This window comes from Grampus griseus (genome assembly GCF_964374135.1).
Source record: "Grampus griseus genome assembly, chromosome: 16".
Taxonomy (NCBI): Eukaryota; Metazoa; Chordata; class Mammalia; order Artiodactyla; family Delphinidae; genus Grampus; species Grampus griseus.
The window spans coordinates 61,075,010-61,100,884 of record NC_139010.1 but is presented as its reverse complement, the minus strand read 5'-3'; the positions used below and the strand labels follow the sequence as shown (position 1 = coordinate 61,100,884).

General features: G+C 35.4%; 1 protein-coding gene across 4 annotated transcripts in view; it reads left to right on the top strand.

Annotated features, from left to right (window-relative positions):
* NT5C2 (5'-nucleotidase, cytosolic II) overlaps positions 1-25,875 on the top strand; it is a 103,625-nt gene that overhangs the window by 38,792 nt on the left and 38,958 nt on the right. For 2 of the 4 annotated variants that reach the window (XM_082674366.1, XM_082674365.1), the window contains exon 3: positions 19,732-19,805. In XM_082674366.1, the coding sequence (XP_082530492.1) occupies positions 19,732-19,805 (74 nt within the window). Of the gene's footprint in view, positions 1-7,966; positions 8,082-15,182; positions 15,359-19,731; positions 19,806-25,875 lie in introns of those variants that run through there. The other 2 variants (XM_082674367.1, XM_082674368.1) reach the window with 2 other exon arrangements.

Sequence of the window (25,875 nt, the reverse complement as noted above, 5' to 3'; positions counted from 1 at the left end):
ATTAAAACCACATTGTATATGCCTATTACAGTGGCTGAAATAAAAAATACTGGAGATAGCAAGTGCTGTCAAGGATGTGGAGCAATTGGAGCTCTGATACATTGCTGCAGCTACTCTGCCAAACAGTTTGGTAATTTCTTGTAAAGTTAGAGACCCTTAGCCAATGACCCAGAGATCTTACTCCTAGATACTTGCCCTAGGTAAAGGAAAACTTTATGCTCACACAAAAAACTGTACATGAATAATGTTTATAGTATATCAGTCTATAATTGCCTCAAACAAGGGACAACCCAAATATCCTTTAGTGGATGAATGCGTAAATAAAATGCAGTACATCCACACAATGAAATATAACTCGGAAAAAGGAACACTATTGAATATACAATTCAGTGGGGTTTAGTATATCGAGAGTTATGTAACCATCACCACTATCTAATTCCAGAACATTTTCTTCACTCCAAAAAGAAACCCCACACTCATTATTAGTTACTCCCCATTCCCTTCTCTCCTCAATCCCTGACAGCCACTGATCTACTTTCTGTCTCTATGGAATTGTCTATTCTGGACATTTCATATAAATTGAATCATAAAATATGTGGCTTTTTTTCTTTCTATCTCTTTCACTTAATGTTTTCAGGGTTCATCCGTATTGTAGCATGAGCCAATACTTAATTCCTTTAATGGCTGAATAATATTACATTGTCTGAATATACCACATTTTGTTTATCTGTTCATCTGTTGCTTAATATTTGGATTGTTTCCACATTTTGACTGGTATGAGTAGTGCTCCTTCAAACATTTGTGTATACATTTTGTGTGGACATGTTTTCAGTGTTGGGGATTATATATCTAGCAGTAGAATTTGCTGGGTCATATGGTAACTTTAACTTACTGAAACATTATCAAACTGTTTTCCAGTGCAAATGCATCTGTTTCATTCCCTTCAGCAATGTTTGTGGCTTCCAATTTCTCTACACCCTTCAAAATAACACTTGTTATTGTTAGTGGGTTTTAAAAATTACTATAGCCATCCTAGTGTGTGTGTGGTGGTATCTCATTGTGATTTTGATGTGCATTTCCCTTATGATTAATGATGTTGAGCATCTTTTTATGCTCTTATTGGCCATTTGTATATCTTCTTTCGAGAAATATCTCTTCAGATCCTTTGCCCATTTCTTAATTGATTTTTTTTTTATTATTGAGTTGTATAAGTTCTTCATGTTTTCTAGATACTAAACCTTTGTCTGGTATATGATTTTCAGACATTTTCTCCCATTCTGTGGGTTGTCTTTTCACCTTCTTGGTTATGTCATTTGAAGGACAAATGTTTTTTAATACTGATGAAGTCCAATTTATCTATGGTTTTTGTTGCTTGTGCTTTTGTCATCATGTTTAAGAAATCATTGCTTAACCTACGGTCACAAAGATTTACACCTATATTTTCCTTTAAGAGTTTTATAGTTTTATGTTTTATATTTAGGTTTTGGATACATTTTGAGTTAATTTTTGTATATGGTGCAAGATAGGGGTTTAAATTCATTCTTTTGCACGTGAATATCCAGTTATCTTAGCTCTGCTGAAAGAGTATTGTTTCCACATTAAATTATCTGGTACTCTTGTCAGAAATCAGTTAGCCAGAGATATATGTTTCTTTCTGGCCTCCCCATTGTATTCCATTGGTCTGTTTGTCCTCATGTCAGTACTACACAGTCTTAATTGCTACAGTTTTGTATTAAGTTTTGAAATTGTGATGTAAGTCCTACAGTTAGTTTTTCCTTCCTTTTCAAAATTGTTTTGACTATTCTGGGGACCTTCTATGTACATAAGAATTTTAGGATCAGCTTGTCAATTTCTGTGAAAAAGCCAACTGGGATTTCGATAGGGAGTGCATTGACTCTATATCAGTTTGAGGAGTATCATCATCTCAACAATATCAAGTGTTCCGATTGATGTACATGGGATGTCTTTACATTTGTTTAGACCTTCTTTAATCACTTTCAACAGTTTTTGTAGTTATCAGTATATAAGTCTTAACACTACTTTTGTTCAGTTCATTTCTAATTAGTCTATGATTTTTGGTGCTATAGTAAATGGAATTGTTTTCTTAATTTTATTTTTGGATTGTACATTGCTAGTTTATGGAAATACAACTGGTTTTTGCATATTGATCTTATATCCTGCAACTTTGCCAGATTTATTAGCTCTAATTGTGTGTGTGTGTGTGTGTGTGTGTGTGTGTGTGTGTGTGTGTGTGTGTGTGTGTATTCTTTAGGGATTTCTATATATAAGATCATGTCATCTGCAAATAAGGATAGTTTTACTTCTTCTTCTCTAGTTTGGAAACCCCTTTTCTTGCCTGATTGCCTTGACTAGAATGTCCAGTACCGTGCTAAATAAAACTCATGAGAGTGGACATCCTTTTCTTTTGCCTCATCTTGGGAAGAAAGGTTGCAGTCTTTTTTTTTTTTTTTTTTTTTTTTGGCTGCGTTGTGTCTTTGTTGCTGCACGTGGCCTTTATCTAATTGCAGCGAGCGGGGGCTACTCTTCATTGCAGTGCACGGGCTTCTCATTGTGGTGCCTTCTCTTGTTGTGGAGCACGGGCTGTAGGCCTGCGGGCTTCATTAGTTGCAACACGCAGGCTCAGTAGTTGTGGCTCACGGCCTCTAGAGCACAGGCTCAGTAGTTCTGGCACGTGGGCTCAGTAGTTGTGGCTCACGGACTCTAGAGCTCAGGTTCAGTAGTTGAGGTGCATGGGCTTAGTTGCTCCGCGGCATGTGGGATCTTCCCGAACCAGGGATTGAACCTGTGTCCCCTGCATTGGCAGGTGGATTCTTAACCACTGTGCCACCAGGGAAGTCCCAAGGTTGCAGTCTTTAATGATTAAGTTTGATGGTAGCTGCAGGGTTTTCATAGCTGCCCTTTATCAGGTTGAGGAAGTTCTGTTCTTTACTTTTTAAAATTTTTATTGGAGTATAGTTGCTTTACAATGTTGTGTTAGTTTCTACTGTACAGCAAAGTGAGTCAGCTATACATATACACATATCCCCCCTTTTTTGGATTTCCTTCCCATTTAGGTCACCAGAGTGCTGAGTAGAGTTCCCTGTGCTATACAGTAGGTTCTCATTAGTTATCTATTTTATACATAGTATCAGTAGGGTATATATGTCAATCCCAATCTCCCAGTTCATCCCACCCCCTCTCCCCCCTTGGTATCCATATGTTTGTTCTCTGTTTCTGCTTTGTAAGTAAGATCGTCTATACCAATTTTTTCAGGTTCCACATATATGCATTAATATATGATATTTTTCTCTTTCTGACTTACTTCACAATGTATGACCGTCTCTAGGTCCATCCACATCTCTACAAATGACCCAATTTCATACCTTTTTATAGCTGAGTAATATTCCATTGTATATACATACTACATCTTCTTTATCCATTCAGCTGTTGATGGGCATTTAGGTTGCTTCCATGTGAGGAAGTTCTTTTCTATCCCTCATTTGAGGTCCCTCTCTATTCCTAGTTTGCAGAACCAAGGAAATAGAGGGCTGACTGCAGAGTTATATGTGGATTTTCGACTCTGGGGTTTGGTGCCCCAACACCCTCCTTTTTCAAGGGTCAACTATATTATTATATATAATAGTAACATGCTCTCAAAAGTCAAAAATATGCAAAAGGCCTATCAGAAATGTCACTCTCACTAATATTCCTCCCCAAATTGGTAGGTAATAAACTTTGGATTTCTTTTTATTTATTATGCTTGGGAGTCATTGGAGTTTTTGATTCTATGCTTGTGTTTAAGTGGTTTATAAATTCTCAGCCATTATCTTTTCATTTTTGTACTTGCTCTATTCTCTTTCTCCTCTCCTACTGAACTCTAATAAGCATATGTTAGACTTTGGCACTGTGTTCCTCTCTTCTCATATCCTTTCTTTTGTATTTTCCATCCTTTTTTCTCTCCATGTTACATTCTGGAAGGTTTTTCCTGACCTACCTTCCAGTTCACTAATTCTCTTTTTGGTTGGGTCTGACCTGAATCTGTTCATCACAGTTTTTTTTAACATCTTCATTGGAGTATAATTGCTTTACATTGTTGTGTTAGTTTCTGCTGTATAACAAAGTGAATCAGCTATACGTATACATGTATCCCCATATCCCCTCCCTCTTGTGTCTCCCTCCCTCCCTCCCACCCTCCCTATCCCACCCCTCTAGGTGGTCACAACGCACCGAGCTGATCTCTCTGTGCTATGCGGCTGCTTCCCACTAGCTACCTGTTTTATTTTATTTTTTTTAATTTTTATTTTTAAAATTTATTTAATTTATTTTTATTTTTGGCTGCATTGGGTCTTCGTTGCCGTGCGCGGGCTTTCTCTGGTTGCCGCCAAGTGGGGGTTACTCTTCGTTGCAGTGTGCTGGCTTCTCATTGTGGTGGCTTGTCTTGTTGGGAGCACAGGCTCTAGGTGCACAGGCTCAGTAGTTGCGGTGCATGGGCTTAGTTGTTCCGCAGCATGTGGGATCTTCCCGGACCAGGGTACGCGGGCCTCTCACTGTTGTGGCCTCTCCCGTTGCGGAGCACAGGCTCCGGACGCGCAGGCTCAGCGGCCATGGCTCACGGGCCCAGCCGCTCCGCGGCATGTGGGATCTTCCCAGACCAGGGCACGAACCCGTGTCCTCTGAATCGGCAGGCGGACTCTCAACCACTGCGCCACCAGGGAAGCCCTACCTGACTCTTTTTGAATTATGGTTTTCTCAGGGTATATGCCCAGTAGTGGGGTTGCTGGGTCATATGGTAGTTCTATTTTTAACTTTTTAAGGAACCTCCATACTGTTCTCCATAGTGGCTGTATCAATTTACATTCCCACCAACAGTGCAAGAGGGTTCCCTTTTCTCCACACCCTCTCCAGCATTTATTGTTTGTAGATTTTTTGTATTCATCACATTTTTAATTTTAGTTTTTATTATTTTTTAGTTTCTTCAGAATTTCATTTTGGAATCTTTTTTCAAATATGCTCTGTTACTTTTTGTATTTCCAGTTATATATTAAACATTTAAATCTTAATAACTTGGTTTAAGAATCAAAAACACCTGAAGTTTCCTGGCTCTATTTCCAACCACTTCCTTTTCAAAGCTTTTTAAAAGAGAATTGTAATTGTTACTCTTCCTGTTAGGAAGACAAACCATCTCTGAATGTAACTACCATAGATCCAAGAAGTGGAGAGTAATACAATCATCAATCCCAAATTTTAATCTCTTATTTATTTTTTTTAAAGTGTTTGAAATTATTTAGGTAATACACAAATAAATTCTTACTGTGCAATATTCAGAAATACAGAAATATGTAGAGTAAAATATGAACATTCCCCTTCATTTACCCTTTCACCTCTTTGTCACAGATGAGCACTGTCAGTAGTTTGGAGGTCATTCTGCTAGTCCCCTTTCAATACATTTAAACACACATGCACACGTGTGCACTTTAATACAGCCTCCTAATCTTTCTAGATTCTGGCCTGTTCTTTTCATTCCTGATGGTGCTAGTACAGGCTCTGGTCATCACTGTTGTGGTTTACAAAAGTATCCCCCATTAGGTCTCCCTGCCTTTAGCCTTGTCCTCTTCAGATCTGTTTTGTTAATCCTGTTTATCACTCTGCTTAAGACTTTTAGTGGCATCCCATCCAGCATGCTATGGGATAAATTCTAAGCCCATTAATATAGCATTGAAGGCCCTGTGAGGACTAATCCTTTCCTTTGCACTTTCATCTTGAGCAGCTCCCTTCCTCAAACTCTGTATTCCATCAACTCTGAATTGAATCTAGGTTTTTTCCACACATCATAATGTCTGTGTCACTCTGCTTTTCATTCATAGTTTCTCTTCTGTTGGAATGATCTCCACCCCTCTTTTCCTCTTAGTCTGATTAACACCTGCTAATCTTTTTAGTGTGGTGGTTAGGAACCTGGGCCTTGGGTTAACATTTTGGATTATTTTGTTTAATTTCTTTAGAATCACAGTATTTAACTGCTGTGAACTTTGTTTTGTCATCTATGAAATTGGAATAATTTCTACCTCATAGAGTTATTTGAAGATTAAATGAGATAATAAATATATAAGGTGCTTAGCACAGTGTCAGTTTAACAGCAACAAGTTGGGCATCCTGTCTTTCAGTTAAGACTGAGGAGAATATAGATGCACCTCTCTGTTGTGCATATCTCTGATACTACAGTTACACACGACTTTTTCACAGATTTTGAGTGGGTCTCCTCCATTAGACTTGGAACTCCTTAAAATCAAGGACTGTCATGTTTGTTTCTGTATTACTGGTACCAGGCACTGGCACGTAGATATTTAGTAAATATTTCTTAAATATATGAGTTTGAAATAGCTAGGCAGTGCAGTCTCTTTTGCACAGGAAGCTCATATAAGTGTGCATACCCTCCGTTCAAGTGAGATTTTTGTTTTCCTTTCTCTTTACAAGTAGTAAAGTCTTAAAATAGTAATTACATTTATTTCCACCACACTGAGCTGTGATGCCACAAGCTGGAAATACAGGGAAGCCATGGGAATTTGGCACTCTCAGGGATTAGATCATTTTTCCATATTCAGTTTGTATTCTTGTATTTGTGGAATTTGGTTTGAGGATAGTGAAAGTTCTTATTCATGTATAATTTGAGAATTGGATTTTTAAAATGTATTTCTCAAGGGATATTTTGGTGAGATAATGCTTGACAGTCGAGTTGCTTTCCCTGTACCCCAACCCCCCAAGTTACAATAGTTCTTTGAGTGCTTACCAATGACAGACAACAACCCTACCAGATGTTATCTGTCTTCTATAGATGAAAAATCTCAGGCTTAGGTTAATTAACTTATTCAGCCAGAAAGCTGAATTCAAACCTAGTTGCTCTGGTGCTCGTTCTGTTTCCATTACACCATACTGTTTTTCTAAATACACTGAAAATAATTTTAGTTTGAATTTATAGTATTTAGTAGTGCTTTTAGTTACTTGGTGACTATTTAAACATTTTAGTAACTAATAGAAACCTTTATGGTAAGATATTTAGATACTATTTAAAGATAAAATTTTTTAAAGTTAAAATTTAAATTCAACTAGTATTTCTTTAAGGTATATATATTTTATTTTTAATTTGAATCATCAATAGATGGACTTATTTGCCATATCAGTGTTCTTAGACGTTAGCACACACTTGTTTATTTCTTCCCATGTTGCATAATCCCTATGCATTATATTGGTCAGGAGGCAGGAATGTTGCAGATGTTTTTCTTTCGAGCTTCAGCTTGCTCTAAGATTTGGAATTAACTTTTAGAATGTTCTGGGTATATCCCCCACATGCCAAAGATCTGTAAATTTCTTTTCACATGGGCTGAAATTTTCAGACGTTTGGGTAAAATATATGTGAACACAGATGTTTTCCTTAAAAGCAGTTAATGATCAGAAAAAAAGACCACAGTGTGGAAATACTTTAGGTTCCTCCTGTAATATGATCGGCACATAAATACTTCCTTCTCTTGTAGTTAACATTGTTCATTTTCTAAGGGGAGGAAATAACTAAACTGATAATTAAAACATAGTATTATGTTGGTTTTTTGTTTGTTTGTTTGTTTTTTTCTCCCAGAGTAAACTAAATGATTTGGACTGACTAGGGCTGCTCCCTTCTGTGAAACTCACATTGTTTGCGTACTGTTGGCGGGCCTCATTAGGGGGTAAATTTGCTTTTTCTGTGTGTTTGCCAGTAACGATTCCTGTCTCTTACGGGAACTTACCATTTGGATTGTCTCCTTCCTAAACTGGCCAGTCTTACACAGTTCAGACCATTAGTTATTTTTCCTGCTCTCCAATTTTTTCCTATTATTCTTTGGTTTTCAAGTATTTAAAGCTGAGGATATTGGTCTCTGAGATATTGCCTGGTTAGGGTTCGGCATCATGCCCAAATGTGTTGGGCCTCTCAGGGCCTGAGTTCTCTGTGCTTTAACAAATGAGCTACAGTTCTCTAGAGATCAGTGAAGCTTGTTTGTTGATCCTGTATTCTCTTCCAGAGGAAGTAGATCTTTGAGAATGTCTAAGGAAGGGTAAGTGAGTTTATTATTCTTTTCTCCTCATTTTTCTCAGTGAAGAGATGTTCTAGTCATCTGAGTGAATTGGGAGATTAATAAGCATTGCTACCAGTCTGAGAGTGGAGATGGGGGGGTGAGAGATTGAAAGAAATTCAGCTGAAAGTTTACATTGTTAGTGTTTCACATGTAATCTACTGTAAAGTTACTGTTGCTATTTTGAAAGACTGCATTGAGGATGGATGATCTTAATAGAAATTTAGTGAGATACAAGCACCCTGTTTACCCTGTGGTAAACTCATTTTGTTTTTCAGTAGAAAGTGTTTTTGAAGATTGGAAGCAAGCAGTAGTATCTTACCAAAGAATTTTACATAGAAATGCATGAAGTTTAAAAATTCAAATGCATTTTAAAATAATTTGTACCTTTAGAAAGTGGTGTGAAAGATTGAAAAGCAGCCAGTGATTTTGTTTTCTTTCTGGGCAGTGTAGACAAAAAATAATTTCAAGTGGAATCCCCTATTCCTCTTTATTTTGCAATATAAAATAGTTCTGTGTTAGGTTTTATTGTTGTCTTTATATTATTTTCTCTTATGTTTCAGAGTCTGAATTATTATTGATATTCTTTTTGTGACCACTATAATAGGTGACATGTCAGTTAATAGCTGCATACTGTTCATTCTCTCATTTCTAGCCTTCAAGCATAACTAGACCTGGTTAATTTTAGAGAGACATTCCCTTTGATCACATAGGACATAGATTCCCTCAAAAATAAGTCTTTAAGAATACAGTGCAATTTAAATTTTTATTTTCTTGAAGCTCTTAATTTTTTTTCTAATAGAAATTTTGAAATAGTTTCATAGCCTCGTGTTTAGAATTTATTTTAATCTAATCATGTATTGATTATGAGCAGAATAAAATTGGCCCATTTTACTGCTATTTTAAAACCTCATTATTGGGTAAAGAGAACAGCCATGGGTATAAATAATTCTGTATTATTTTTAGACCTCTCATGACATCACTAGAATTTTAAGGTTTCTTTAAATGTGAAAATTATGAGAGGACTGCCTCTTCAGGTTTGTATGTTTTCTTTCCTTCCAACACTGGCTACAAATTTGCAGTTTTTGTTAAACAATTTTTATGATAAGTATTATCATGGATGCTGGTAATATTTGTCAGGCTTGTACAAGTGGTTGTTTATAAAGCTGGTTTATAGATTTAAGAAGAACTATATTTCTAGATGCAATCAAAATTAGTACTACTTTCTCCCCTATGGTAAAACATATGCTAGAATTGGTTATTTAGAAAGCGCTCTGTATAAGTCAGAGGACACCATAAGGCCTGAGATATTCTTTTAGATTTATTTCTAGGGGCCCATGGGGCAGTTCTTATACTGCCTGAATAGGTAATGAACAAGTGCATTTGAAATGCATGGATCATATATATGAAATGGGTTAGCTTTTATTTTCCTTTGCTACCTTTAGAAATAAATGGATAAATCTTCTACTTTGGGATGAAAAGAATTCGTATATTCAGAATTTTGGTATGTGTGATATTTTGATATCTATAAAATATTTCCCTAATAGTAATGAGAAAGGATTGTTAATAGAGTTAAATCATCAAAAATTATACTTGAGCCTTATGTAAACCTGTGGTAATCAAGATAGTGTGGTATTAGTGTAAGGATAGATATATATAGATCATGAAACCTAATAGGGAATTTGTAGACCCACACATATAGAGTCAATTGATTTTCGGTAATGAGGCTATGGTAATTCAATGGCAAAAGGTTAGTCTTTGTAACAGATGTGCTGAAACAACTAAACATTCATATAGAAAAAAATGAACCTCAACCTTTGCCTCAACCGTATATAAAAAATACCACAAAAAGGATCATAGACTTAAATATAAAAGTTAAAAGTAAAGTGTAGGTGAAAATGTTTGTGAATTAGGTAAAGACTTCTCAGAAAAAATACGTAAAAAAATTAAAACGTGGAAGACAAAATTGATAAATTGAGCTTCATCAAAATTTTTTTAAAACCCTCTGCTTTTTGAAAGACAACGTTAGGAAAATGAAAGGGCAAGCCATAGACTGGGAGAAAATATTCTCAGTACATATGTATCTGATAGAGGACTTACTTTATCCAAAATATATGAAGAATTCTTATAACATGATAATGAGACAAACCGGTTTATAAATGGTTCTTCACACAAAAAGACATGGCCAATTAGCACTTGAAAAGATGCTCTACATTATTAGTCATTAGGGAAATACAGATTAAAACTACAGTGATATATCACTGCAGACCCACTAGAATGACTAAAATTAAAAACACTGACATGTGGAGCAACTGGAATTCTCACGCATTTTGCATGAGAATGCAAAATAAAAAAACATTTTGGCAATGTCTTTTCAAGTTAAACATATACTTACTAATGAACTAATGAGTCCACTTCTAGGTATTTACTCCAAGAGAAATGAAAGCGTATACCCACAGATTTGTACGTGAGTGTTCATAGCATTATTATTTACAATAGCCAAAAACTGGGAACAACTCAAAATATGCATTAACTGAATGGGTAAACAAATTGTGGTATATCCATGCAATGGAATACTACTCAGGAATAAAAGAACAAATTTTTTTAAAAACAAATTTATTTATTTATTTATGTCTGTCTGTCTGTCTGTCTGTCTTGGGTCTTTGCTGCTGCGCACGGGCTCTCTGCAGTTGGGGAGAGCGGGGGCCACTTTTTGCTGCAGTGTGTGAGCCTCTCATTGTAGTGGCTTCTCTTGTTGTAGAGCACGGGCTCCAGGCACGCGGGCCGCAGCATTCATGGCTCACGGGCTTAACAGTTGTGGCCCGTGGGCTCCAGAGCGCAGGCTCAGCAGCTGTGGTGCGCATGGGCCGAGCTGCTCTGTGGCATGCGGGATCCCCCTGGACCAGGGCTCGAACCCGTGCCCCCTGCATTGGCAGGTGGACTCCCAACCACTGTGCCACCAGGGAAGTCAGAGCTAATTTTTGATACATCTAACAACATGAATGAGCCTCAGAAGTATTGTGCTAAGGAAAATGACCAGACACAGACTACATGGTGTTTGATTCCATTTATCTGAAAGCTCTAGTGACAGAAAGCATAGATCAGCGGTAGTCTGGGGCCATGGGTTGGGACGGGTATTGCAGAAGGACATGAGGGAATATTTTGGGTTGATTGGGGTAGTTGTTACATGAGTGTATACAATTGCCAAAACTCACCAAACTTCGCACTTAAGATGGGTGAATTTCACTTTAAGTAAATTATACCTCAATAAAGTATATACCTCAACTTGTTTATTTAGAATTCTGTAAATAAAACAGTTATTGTTTATGTATATTCAGGGGAATATATTTGGGAAGATACAGGTGCCCTAGGATGTGTAATGCAAGGAAAAATGCATTCTCCTTTCAGTGTCATGATTGAACTCTAGTCTTCTAAAGCTGTTAGAAAGCCTTTTATTACTAGAGTTATTGTCCTTTAAATGAGAGGCCAGAATCAGTTTTGGCATTTGCTTTTATTTTAAATTCTAGATTTTGACCTCTCTTTTCCATTATAGGTACAGTCAGTACACTTGTTAATTTGACCTAATGATAACATGGATAAACATATTTTCTTCTCTAATTTTTATCCCACAGAATTCAACCTTAATATTTTGCTGCATTTTATAAATTATCTTCTATACACTGGTTTTTATTTTTAAAAATTGGGGAGAAAAAGTAAAAAAGAATTTAGGGGGAAATAGGAAAAAAAGATTGGAAAAACCTGTTTTTAATTCAACTGAGATTTTAGAACAGTAAATCTATTTTCAGAAGTACTGACATTGTTTCTGGTTTCTCCCTTAATTTATGTATTCTTCATTTGTTAGTCCTCTTTTTTATTCCCCACCATTCTGCTCTCATTACTGCAGTTTCTTCATTTGAGATTGAAGGTGAAGGGAATTTTAATGTCTATTTCTTAAAGAGAATCTCCTTAAAGTATGCTTTGAAGTCTTTGGGGGAAAGATAGCATGATCACTACTCTTAGTCTTTTATCGCTTTTAAGATACACATTTTTTTTTTCACATTTAGACATCTCTGAATTTGGGCTACATCTAGCAATATACCACCTAGAATTAAGTTGATTTCTTCTAGAAAAGATTTTATTTCTCTCAGTCACTTAGGGGCAGTGTTAACCACCCTAGTAGTGTAAATTCAGACTACAAACCTACCTGACTTAATTGTTCAAATTCTCAGGGGGAGGATTTTCCCCTTCCTTGGACTCACTGTCAAGGCTGAGATGTACAAATGTCCTTATATGCTTTTTCTTTGTTGCAGGTTTATTTCTCCTTTTTCCTTGTATTATGGGTATTGCCCTTTGATAATCCTAGCTTTATGAGGCTGACTTTTCTTGGGCATCCCTCCCACCTACCCCCCTTGCCCTTTGCTAGTGACATATAATATGGGTGAGTTTTACAATTGATGGCATCTTAAATTTTAATCATCTTTAATTTTGTTCTGTGCATGCCTCCACATTCTCTTCTTTTCACTGGAACTTATTTATATTGAGTATTTGAGAAAAATTACAATTAATTCACATATTATTTTAGAAATGATAATATGCTTGTTCAGACTTTGAAAGTACAGGGTACTATTCTCATTAATCTGATAAACAAAATGTATCCCCCCTGAGGATGATCCTCAGAGAAAATATTCAGACAAATTAGTAAGAAGTTATTGGCTGCAAGTTTATGAAGACAAAAACTTATGCTTAAATGACTTTTGTTTTTATAATGTCTAAAATTTCTTGTTGTGTCTGTATATCCATGGTATTTAAACTTTGAATTTTTAAGAATCCATTTCATAAATTAGAAAGTTTTTATCTTTCTTTTTAAATTTATTTATTTATTTTTGGCTGTGTCGGGTCTTCGTTTCTGTGTGTGGGCTTTCTCTAGTTGCGGCGAGCGGGGGCCACTCTTCATCGCGGTGTGCGGGCCTCTCACTGTCGCAGCCTCTCTTGTTGCGGAGCACAAGCTCCAGACGGGCAGGCTCAGTAGTTGTGGCTCACGGGCCTAGTTGCTCCGCGGCATGTGGGATCCTCCCAGACCAGGGCTCGAACCCGGATCCCCTGCATTGGCAGGCAGATTCTCAACCACTGCGCCACCAGGGAAGCCCCCTTTTTCTTTTTCTTTTTCTTTTTCTTTTTTTAATCACTGCCATTCTTTTACTGAAGAATGGAGACATAAAGGCAGAATGAGGTCTTGCCATTATGTTTTTTTAAAGAACAGCTTTATTGAGATATAGTTCACATACCATTCAGTTCACCCTTTAAAGAGCAGAATTCAGTGGTTTTAGTATATTCACAAGAGTTGTGCAGCCAACAGCACTCTCTTATTTTAGAACATTTTTTATTATCCCCCAAGGGAAACTCCCCATTCCCTCTCCCCAACAGCCTCTGGCAACCACTAATTGCTATTAAGGGTTTAGTTTAAATTTAATTTTTAGTTCTATTAAATACTGTGTCCGGTCTTTACCAGGCCCTATGCTAGTTTTTGGGAAGGCAATAAATCCTGGCCTCAAAGTTTATAATCCAGTAAAGAATAAGAGAATTAAACACATACTTTATGTATATGATAAAATATAGAAATAAATGATTTTGAGTATTCATACTGCTCACACGGATCACAACTTTATAGAATTTTAGTTGTTGGTGAAATCTCTTTCATTAACTAAAAAAGTAATCTGAGACCCAGAGGCATCACTGTTACATAGTTCTCTGGCATGGCCAGAATAATTTCTTAAAGAAATCACTTGAAATTGCTGGGTCTTGAAAAATAAGATAGAGATAACTGAGAAGGTCATTTCAGGAATGGGGAACAGTATAAACAAAACCTCAGGGCACTTTTAGGAAATAACAAGTAGTTCATTTTGATTGTTAGAGCAAATGGTGCATGATGTAGAGCAACATGAGATAAAACTGATTTTGGAAAGATCGCCATCTTTCCAAGGCTTTGAACTCCTTGAAGATACAAAAATTTGTAATATATTAGTCTGGTGGTAGGTAGTGAGGAATGTCTAAAGATTATTGAGTAGATGATTATAGAGCTGGGCATTAGGACAGTGCTTCTCATGTATGTTAGAGGACCAGTTTTTTTTTTTTAATTCTATTCTGTTTCAAATTGATACACTTATAATAAAAATGAATTACTAGAAAAATGAAAACATAAAATGTAAGTATACATTTTTTGTTACTGTGTTCAACAAACAAAAGTTTTTTGTCGAATTGCTATAAAAGTTTCTAAATACTTGCAATTTCTTGAATTACTAACAGCACTTCACAAACCAGCATTAGTCTGTGGACCACACTTTGAGTAGCGCTACTTCAAAGCAATTAATTTGGCATTAGTGTGCAGGCACAGCAATTGGGAGATGATTGCTGGAGAGTTAATGAGGACCTGGACAAATTGTTAGCAGTTTAAGTTGAATGGAAGATCTGGATTAGAGACATTTGGAAATTTAAATGAAGGCAAGTGAGATGATATGGATTTGAGGGAGAGGAAAGAATCAAAAGATGTTAACTAGATTTTAAGCTTGAGGGGAAAATGAGAGTGCCATAGCAGAAATAGAAATTAGTTGGGGAGAAAAGATACTAAACAAAAATTCACATTATAGCATTTTTCTGTTAATTCACTCACACACACACACACACACACACACACACACACACACACACACACACACACACACACACACACACACACACACACCCATTTGGTTGGTAATCTAAATTTGGCAGTCTCCAAAAAGCATTGTAACTTTTTCTTTTCTTTGATTGCAACAAACTTTGAGTAATATAATTACACAAACCCATAACCAAAACATGCCTAGGAAGATTTTTTACTTGTATCCTTATTCTCATTTATTGTTGCAGTAACTGTTATTGGGCCTTTGGCCAGGAACTTGTGATTCTTAGGCAGGGGGAGGAGCTAGGGATAAAGTTCACCAGTGCCAAAGAAATTCTATTCCAAATGGATTTGTGTGGAGCAACAGTGATATCCAATGACAAGTTAAATTAGACACAGAGGTGTTTTCTCCAACACTGTCTCAGAAGATACATGCTGTTGAGGGGGCCTGGTTCAGACTAAAACAGTCTTTTTGAAGTAAGGTTAAAGTCACACACAAAAAATTATACTAGGGTCTTGAAGAAGAATTTTGTTATGTGACTTCAAGAACTAGTTGACTCTGATAGTTGCACACTTTGCAGAACGGCAACCAGTGACAGATGAGGTAATACTGCTTTGAATTATGAGTTAAATCTCAAAACCATTAAGAGTTTGCTATTTACAAAATTCCAAATTTAGTAAATTGCATGTTCATTAAGTGTAAGAATACTAGATCCCTGTTCTTAAAGCACATTATATTGATAGTCCTGTTTCTTTTGATTAATATCTATATTTATTTGGATAGCATTTCTTCAAGTTTTATGCCTTACTGCAGTGTTATATGATAGTAAAAACGGTTACATTTGTCTTTGTGTTGAAGTCTGTGCCTGGTTTTATAGTGTTTCTGGGTCTGTCTCCTAAAGATTGTGTCTCTTGTTTTAATGCTCAAATCTATATCTTGCAAATGACTTAGTATGTAGGAATTTCTGGCTGATAATTGCATTTTAAGGTTGGATGCTTAGTTCAGTCATGCTTTCTAGGGTGGCAACTTTGTGCTTTATTTAAAGCAAGCTTCGGAAAGTTTCACAAATATATTCAGGCTCTTGAAGATAGAGGTGGAGTATGTTCCACTGGTTAATAATTTAGAAAAGTGACACAAGTTGACTGGCATTGACAAAGATACAGTCAGGGTCCCGGGACCAATAGAAAGTTTTGGATTCCCCAAGCAGATAGGATATTTTCATTTTAAATGTGTGGTGGAACAGTGAGCCAGTCTTTTAATTGATATAGTACCTAACACTTTCTTTTATTATAATAATAAAGAATAGTTATGAGTTTGAGGCCAAGAGATCAGTTTCTCTTTAAGACTATGTTCTGGAGACGTGGTATTTCTGGCTCAAGGCTGCCTCTCTGCTGAAGTCAGTGCATACTTTCAGCATTTGCATGTTTATTATCTTTGTAAATCGTAGCATATATATTACTACAGTTCTCTATAATGCAGCTGTTCCATTTTGTCATCATAGCTTTGCTTATGCACTTTAGATATTCATGTACGAATTAGATTTAATTCCCTGTTGGCCCCATCTCCCATGTTGTAGCATAAATTAGGGAAAGAAAAGGAGAGATGAGAATATATGTGAGGTTTTTCTTCCTGTTTCATAATAGGAATAAATTAGATGGGGAGACAGGAGTGATTGTTTCTTTTTTAAATTCAGGAGTTGCTTCTGTGGGTGAGGGTACTTATTTTAAATGAAAATGAAAAGATAAAGGATATTTGGTTTCATAGAAAAATGTGTTATTTTCTAATTTTAGACACCTAGAAAGTCTTTGATAGTTTTAGCTACTCCCTAAAGGACAGCTTCTAGGATATATGTCATAAAATGGTACTTGCTTTGTAATAAGCATTCAACAAATGTGTTGATTGAATCAAGTGACCAGTTAGTCAACAAGGAAAGAGTGTGATTTGATGGATATTTAGCAACGATTATTTTCACAGAAAAAACAGATTTTCTTATTCCTGATATATATCATTCCCAGAGTTTCTCTGGATAATACCTAAGGTACATTATGATCTCTATATCCTTAAAAAATATGAAAAGGAATACAGGCTTAACCTCTCTTCTGGATGAGAAAGAAACAGGTAAACTATCTAACTGGGTCTGTTGATAGTTTCTTTCTACCTTTATCAGTGATTGAGTGATACTAGCAAAGTATCTTTTTTTTCTGTGATTTTAGCTGTGCCTAAAACCAGCTTGCATCATTCTTCTATCAGGATCAAAACTGTTTCTTTTATTATGTGGCTCCACATATATCTCTCCTGGAAAGAAAAATCTTCCCAGTCTGTTCCTGCCTGAATTCCCATAGAATATTTTAGGCATGTCAGCTGTTTGGGCTCTGATCAAGGATTTGATCCCGTTGGCCCCCTAGCCTGAATTGAGAGTGTGTTTGAAAAGCCTGAGCTTCAGTGTGTTTCCAGAGTTAAAACCATTACTCGGTGTCTTTTCCCTCTCTTGTGCCTTCATAAGGATTTATATAACTGGAAAAAGGTGATAATAAAGTAGATGCTCCAATCAGTAGAAATAGAGTGAAGTTTGATGAAGTGGTAGAAGGGTCATGGTGATATAGTTGGAGTTTGGGTTTGTTTTTTTTTTTTTTAAAGATTTGGGTAGGTGTCATTTATCCTCTAGTTCCCTGTATCTTTCAGCTATTCCCTACTCTTCCCCTCCCGTCCATTATTAACCTAATCAAAGTAAATGTTGATTTTACAGAATACCAGGTTTTCTAGGGAAAGAAAGTGTAGATGTTTTATATAACAGCTCTCTCAGGAACTAAGAGTTTTATAAAGCTAATCTAGTGTGCATAGCGCACTATGAGGTAAGTAATGATTTTCATATTTTTTAGAAGATAACATTTCTGAATTCAAGGACCTATTGATTTTTAAGTCCCCTATTAAAATAAATTTTTTGTTGTTGGGGGTAGGAGTTTATTTATTTATTTATTTATTTATTTATTTATTTATTTATTTATTTATTTATGCTGTGTTGGGTCTTCGTTTCTGTGTGAGGGCTTTCTCTAGTTGCAGCAAGCGGGGGCTACTCTTCATCGCGGTGCAGGGGCCTCTCACTATCACGGCCTCTCGTTGCGGAGTACAGGCTCCAGGCGCGCAGGCTCAGTAGTTGTGGCTCACAGGCCTAGTAGCTCCGTGGCATGTGGGATCCTCCCAGACCAGGGCTCGAACCCGTGTCCCCTGCATTAGCAGGCAGATTCTCAACCACTGCGCCACCAGGGAAGCCCTATTAAAATATTTTAAAGCAAATATTTGATTATTTGTCTGCATTTAAAATTAGTGCATACCAGGGAACTCTGCTCAGTGTTATGTGGCAGCCTGGATGGGAGGGCAGTATGGGGGAGAATGGATACATGCATATATATGGCTGAGTCCCTTTGCTGTGCATCTGAAACTATCACAACATCGTCAATTGCCTATACTCGAATATAAAATAAAAAGTTAAAAAAATAATAAAATAAAATTGGTACATACATTCTGAGATGAGAGGAAAAGTTTTCTAATAAAGTTTAAAACAGTAATATTTGAGTTGGTGAAGTTTTTTTAAAAAGTCATTATCTAGATTAGTGGTTTCCAAACTCTTGAGTATTTCACAGTTAAAATATGGAGCATTCATCCCTGTGTGTGCTTATTTACAAATTACCTATACTACTATTCTTACTTGTATGTAGTAGAAAACATACACAAATTAGACATTTTAAAATGATGAGATAAATTTGAGTAGAAGCTGTAATATTTTCTTCTGTATCCCAGTGGAGTTTTCTGTATCCCCAGGTGCAGTCACTCCTCTTTGGAGACTACTGACCTATATTGTTAATGCAGGAAGCCCAGCCCAGGTATCTTTATTTCTACCAAGTTTCCTGGGTGATTTGTAGCATTCTCATTTCTCATAGCTACTTATGAAATGAAGGCAAAGAAGAGGTTTGGTAATAAGAGGATAAACCATTCAGTAATTTTGCCCACCATACTTTGGGATCAGATGGAGGAGGTATCCTTATTTTCAGAGATGATTAAAACTTGCCACAAAGCACCATCATGGTGATGATCCACCATACTATTATATGTTTAGTTTTCTCTGTGTCTTCATAGCGATCTTTCTGAAATTTGAATCTGATTATTTCATTTCATCAAAATCTGCTAATTTGTTCTTGCCTGCAGGATAAAGTCCAAACTCTCTAATGTGACATACAAAGTCTTCATTAATTTGACCCTTGCTATCCTTTTTTTACCTTCATAACCTTTGTTGCCTCTTTCCCTTCTCCTCTGGAAAACTTCCGTTTGCAAAAACAAACAAAAGTAAAACCAAAGAAAACCCAGCTCCAGCCTCAGTAAATGTTTTTTGGTTCATTACAAACCCTGTCTTTCCTTTGTCATTCCGTCTGGAATGCCCTTCTTGCTTTGTCCTACTGGAAAACTTCTACTAATTGTTAAAATCAGCTCAGACATCTCATCTGTTCTCTAAACAACTTGTTTTCTCTCCTGCATGTTATTTTATAGCATTTATTGAATTGCTATAATTATTTGCTTTTGTCACATGAATCTGTTTATATTTGTGTCTTTAGTGTCTGGCATATGGTAGGCTTTAAATGAACCTCTGTTTATTAAATAAACTAAATGAATGAGTGAATGAATTATAAAATCTCAGAAATAAGCTTATTTTATGGGGTCTGACTTAGAAAAGGAGAGCTGATTCTCTGAAAACTTGAGTACATGACATCATTAAAATCAAGACACAATAAGGAAATTTACGTATTTTTGTATAATATCTGATGTCACTTATGGTATAAGGAGGACTTGAATAATTTATATTATGAATCTTAATATTGGTATTTAAATGCATTCTAGAAAGATAGACAAATAATTCCATTGAACTTAATTTTTGTTGTTGTTTCAGTGTTAATTGAGATATCATTTTTTGCTCCTTTCTTTAGGGTGTTTGTGAACCGAAGTTTAGCCATGGAAAAAATAAAGTGTTTTGGTTTTGATATGGATTATACACTTGCTGGTAAGTAGCACTTTCTGATTGCTTAAGAACTACTACTTTGGATATAACACAGTAGGCCATTCAATAAACACTTGTTGACGTAGTCATATATTTAGCTCAATCTTTTTCACTGAGATTTGTGAATATTGAAATTACCAGATGTCCTTGAGATCTAGATGGTAGAGATAGGTAGAACAAGTGCTAAATTATTTTAGAGACCCTGGTAAGAAATGATATGATGAAATTATACATTACTGTGTATATTTGGGCACTTTTGGCTTTTACTCTATTAAGTTGTTCTTCAAGGATGGAATTTTATATCTCTCTACCACCGGTAAACGTTTATCAGTTAAAATTTTTAATATTTTCTTAAGACAAATGAAAAATGTGTTGATTTTCTGTTGAAGTGATTGCACATATACTATGTAAAGACTTTTTAAAAACTAGAGCTATTACTTTGTTCATTATCAAATAGACCTTAAACACCAGCACTCTGCTGTTTTTCCCTTCATATCTCTGAGATATATTTGAAATACTCAGTATATTAGCCAATAGTTGCAGCATCTGTTTTTTATTAAAATATTTGCAGTCTGACAAAAATGTCATTTAATTTAAGAAGGAGTAGGGATGAACAAGGATCAACTGTATAGCACAGGGAACTATATTCTATATTCAGTATCTTGTAGTAACCTATAATGGAAAAGAATCTGAAAAAGAATATATATATATATAACTGAATCACTTTGCTGTACACCTGAAACTAACACAACATTGTAAATCAACTAACTGTACTTCAGTTAAAAAAAAAAAAAACTAAAAAGAAAAGTAGGGATGAAGAACTGAGTTGAGCACATGTGCATATATGTATGTACACGCACATGTATACAACTGTGACACTCAGAAAAGAATCTTTCAGAAATTTTCTCTAAAAAATACTGTCTTTAAGTACACAAAAACATTAAGATGTATTAATTCACTTATGTTCAGAAACTTTATATAACATTATTAGAAGGTTTATATCATCTCAAATTAAACAAATCTCAATTTGATGTTCAATTTAGGCTATAAATATAAGTGAATAATATAAATGTACAAAAATGAACACATGTAGTTTATAGGTACTTGCCACATATATGTGGGTATGATATTTTACTAAACAAGTTCTATATTGAAAATATACACTGACTTGATTTGAATTTCTCTTTCTTCCCTCTGTATTCTTTGTTATTTATTTGGTATTCTATTGCCTTAAAGCTGTTTTTGCAGCAGTTAGATTCTTTTAAATTTTCCTAATTGGACACAGACACTTTTAGGTATACTTGTCAGAAAGCAGTTTGAAGCGCTATACTTTCTCAATGTAGATCTTGCTGTCCAAATTGGGAGAAAATCTTGCATTCTTTCTCCTTTCTAGAATTCTACTTTCCAGGGAAAAGAATGGCAAGGTAGTTTGGCAGCTGAAAGGGATATTAACTAAAGCAGAAGTAGAAGTTAATGGGGCTGAAACGTGACAAACTTTTTTTCTTGGTTATTAAGACAGTCTCACTGTATTGAAGTAGTTCAATTCAATAAGTATTTATTGGAAACCTGTAATGTGCCTGGCACATTTTGTTACTGAACATTAAGATAAATGTATATTGCCATAGAATAATTTAAAAAAGAATTCTCTTGTTTAACAAAAAAGTCACTGAATCTTAGTTTCTAAACTTTAAAGCTACCTTACGGTTTCTTCTTTTTATATGCTTTTTTTTTGTTTTTGTAATCCCACTTTATATTTTAATGCTTACTCTTAGTCTAGACACTAATATACCTTGCTTATATGTAACAATAATTATTAACATTTATTAAGTGCTTATTATATGCCAAGCCCTGTTCTAAGTGTTTTACATAGGTTATTTCATTTAATACTTAGATTATCTCATTCACATCACTTATTTAATATTTACAAAATCCTATGAGGCAGATACTACTATTATTGTCTTCATTTTACAGCAGATGCTGATTTTTTAAGGACTTTGTCTAAAAACATTTAGCTGTGATATAGCTGAACTACGATTCAAACTTAATTAAGCATTGTGTTTACGTATATGATATATATGTATATAATAAATTTAAATTATTATTTTGAATATTGACAGTTTATAGTGAGGTATAATTTCAAAGTAATAAGCACCCCCCCCAAACAAACCGAGACTTAAGCACTCAAAAGGGCAAAGCTCTTTAAAGTAGCCCCCTTGAGAGACTATATATTCTTCCAACAGTTCTATGTTGGATGAAAAACATTGGTACTACCCTGTGGTATTGCCTTCACTTCATAAAGCATGTAGGAAAACAAGTTTATTGACTTCATACCTGTCACATGTTTTCCAGAATGGTATTCATTAAATTTGTCTGTGAATAACTTTTGGTAATTTTAACAAACAAACTGCACCCTTGAAGTGCTAAGGACTTTTCATCAGAAAAATGTGCCATGAAGTAGAGAGACAAGACTAAAAGAAGTGTTTTTTGAAAGCTTCGATAAATATCCCTGAAATAACTGTAATAGCCTCACAGGGTGAATTCATGGAAAGGGGCTGTATTCTTTCTGAAGACTTTTCTGAGACATTGCCTTCTCTGTGCAGTGCTGACACCTTGCTATATCATTCCCCAGAGCAATTTGTATGTCACTTGCAGCTTTTGTTCACTTGCATGCCTCCCCTTTGGCCTGTGAATTCCTCAAGGGTAAGGGCTTTCTTTTTCACATTTATATCCTTTGTGTTGCCTAAAGCCTGACATATAGTAGTTGCCCAGTAAATATTTATTGAATGAACAATTTGGGTGCATAAGTTTTAATATATCAGTTTAAGAATCAATCATAGTATTTTAGTTTACCCAATATAAAATGTACACTAATAAGTCAAGTTAAATACTTTCAAATATGAACTTATTTTTAAAATTTTAATAAACTATATTGAGGAATAAGTTACATACAATAAAATACATGCATTTTAAGTATATAGATTGAGTTTGATAAAATGTATTCACCTGTGTAACCACTGCCACAATCAAGATATAGAATTTTTCCATCACTCCAGAAAGTTCCCTCATTGCCTTTTTGAAGTTACTTCTCTCTCCGGCCCCACTCTTTGCCTCAGGGCTTTTTGTCACTACAGATTAATTTTACCTTTCCAGAATTTCATGTAAATGGAATCATATTCTAATGTACTCTTGTTTCTGGCTTCTTTTGCTTAGCATAATTTTTTTTGTGATTTATTCATGTGTGTCTGTCCGTAGGCAGTTCATTCTTTTTTTACCCCTAACTTCTTAAACTTTTTATTTTCAAATATTTTTAGACCTATGGAAGAGCTGCAAAAATAAGAGTTTGCCTTTAGTCTCTCCTAATGGTAACATCTTACTTGACCATGGTTGACTGTAGTACAATTATAAAAACTAAGAAATTAACATTAGTACCGTACTGTTAATTGAACTACAGACTTTATTCAGTTTTTACACTAAAGTCCTTTATTCCAATCCAAGATCGAAACCAGAATCTCACATTGCATTTAGTTGTCATATATCCTTTGTCTCTTCTGTGACACTTCCTACGTCTTTCATTGCTTTGACACTTCAAAGAGTACTGGTTAGGTATTTTTGTAGAATATTTCACAATTCGGGTTTGTCTGATGTTTCTTCATGAATAGATTGAAGTATTATGCATATTTGGGAAGAATACCACAGAAGTGATGTGCCCTTCTTAGAGCATGATACCAGGGGTACATAATGTTGAGAGGTCTTACTACTAGTGATGTTAACCAGTCAAAATTATGAAATTCTCCTTTCTCTTTAAACTTTACTCGTTTTTTTGGAGGGGAGGCCAAGTAGTAGTCCTTTGTTTTTATACTGCAATTTGTTTATCTATTTATCTGTTGATGAGCATTTGGGTTGTTTCCAGTTTGGGGCTATTGTGAGTAAAACTGTTAAGAACATTGGTGGTGTACAAGTCTTTTTGTGGATGTATATTTTTATTTTTTTCCTGGGAAAATACTTAGGAGTGTAATTGCCAGATTATGTTTACCTTCTAGGGAACTGACAAATGGTTTTTCAAAGTAGTGATACCGTTTTAAATTTCTACTCAGCAAACATGCGATTTCTAGTTGCTTCACTCCTTGTTTACACTTGACATTGTCAGTCCTTTGAATTTAGCCACTATAGTGAATATGTAGTATTATTTCACTGTGATTTTACTTCGTATTTCTCTGTTAACTAGTGATGTTGAAAATCTTCACGTACTTACTGGCTATTTGTAGTTCTTTTGTGAAGTGCCTATTCAAATGCGCATGGTTTAATTGGGTTGTCTTTTTATTTTCAAGCTATAGAAGTTCTTTATATGTTCTGAATACTGGTCCTGTGTCAGATATATACCTTCTGAATATATTGACCAATATATGTTGGTATGTCTATTGACATTCTATTCCATTGGTCTTAAGTGCCTATCACATGGTCTTGATTGATTATTGTAGGTTTTATAGTTAGTCTTTTTTTTTTTTGCGGTACGCGGGCCTCTCACTGTTGTGGCCTCTCCCGTTGAGGAGCACAGGCTCCGGACGCGCAGGCTCAGCGGCCATGGTTCACGGGCCCAGCCGCTCTGTGGCATGTGGGATCTTCCCGGACCGGGGCACGAACCCATGTCCCCTGCATCGGCAGGCGGACTCTCAACCACTGCGCCACGAGGGAAGCCCTATAGTTAGTCTTGAAGTCAGGTAGTGTTAAGTCCTCTAACTTTATTCTTTTCTCGAATGGTTTTGATATTCTAGGTCCTTCACATTACTGTATAAATTTTAGAATAAGCTTATCACTTTTTCAGAAAAGCCTGGTGGGATCTTGATTAGGATTGTCTTGATCCCTTGTTCCATTTGTGGAAAATTGATATCTTAACTACATAGAATCTTCCAGTCCATGAACATTAATACATCATTCCATTTACCTAATCTTCTTTCTTAGCTTTTAGCAATTTTTTTGTGATTTTTGGTGTAAAGGTCTTATACATATTTTGTCACATTCATTTGTTAAGTATTTCATATTTTTATGTAGTTGTAAATGGTGTTTTAAATTTCATTTTCTGTTTTTTTGTCATTTGCATTTGGAAATGCAGCTTATTTTTGTGTCCTGTGACTTGCTTGATTTGCTTATTATTCAATAGTTCTAGGAGCTCTTTTGTAGATTCCTTAGAATTATCTACATATATGATCATATGATCTGCAAATAATTTACTTTTTCCTTTCGTATCTATATATATCTTATTTTAAAAATTTTGGCTTCATTGCACTGACTAAAACCATAGTACCATGTTGAATAGAGGTGTTGAGAATTGACCTCCTTGGGTGTTCTTGATCTTAAAGAGAGAATGTTTAGTTTTCATTATTAAGTATGATGTTGGTTGCAGGTTTTTTGTAGATGATTTTTGTTAGGTTGAGGAAGTTCCCCTTTATTCTTAGTTGTCTGAGAGTTTTTTTTTTTTTTTTTTACATGAATTGGGTGCTAAATTTCATCAGATATTTTTCTGCCTCAATTGAGATGATCATATGGTTTTTCTTTTTTAGTCTGTTAAAAGGGTGAATGGCATTGATTGATTTCTGAATGTTAAACCAATTTTGCATTCCTGGAATAAATCCCTCTTGGTCATGTACCTTTTATTTATTTTTTTATTGGCAAATTTGATTTGCCAATATTTTGTTGAGGATTTTTGCATTCTGTTCATGAGGGGTATTAGTTGATAGTTTTCTTGTAATGTCTGTCTAATTTTGGCTTTAGGGTAATGCTGACCTCATATACTGAGTTGGAAACCATTTCGCTTTCCCTTTTTCTTTTCTTTTTTTTTTTTTTTTGTTTGTTTGTTTGTATTTTGGCGGTGCCTCGCAGCTTGTGGGATTTTAGTTCTCCAACCAGGGATTGAACCTGGGCCCTCCTCAGTAAGAGCACAGAGGCCTAACCACTGGTCTGCCAAGGAATTCCCCCATTTCATTTTCTTATTTTTGGAAAGCTTGGGTAGGTTTGGTATTATTTTTTCCTTAAATATTTGATAGGAGTGAAACCATGTAGGCCTGGAGTTATCTTT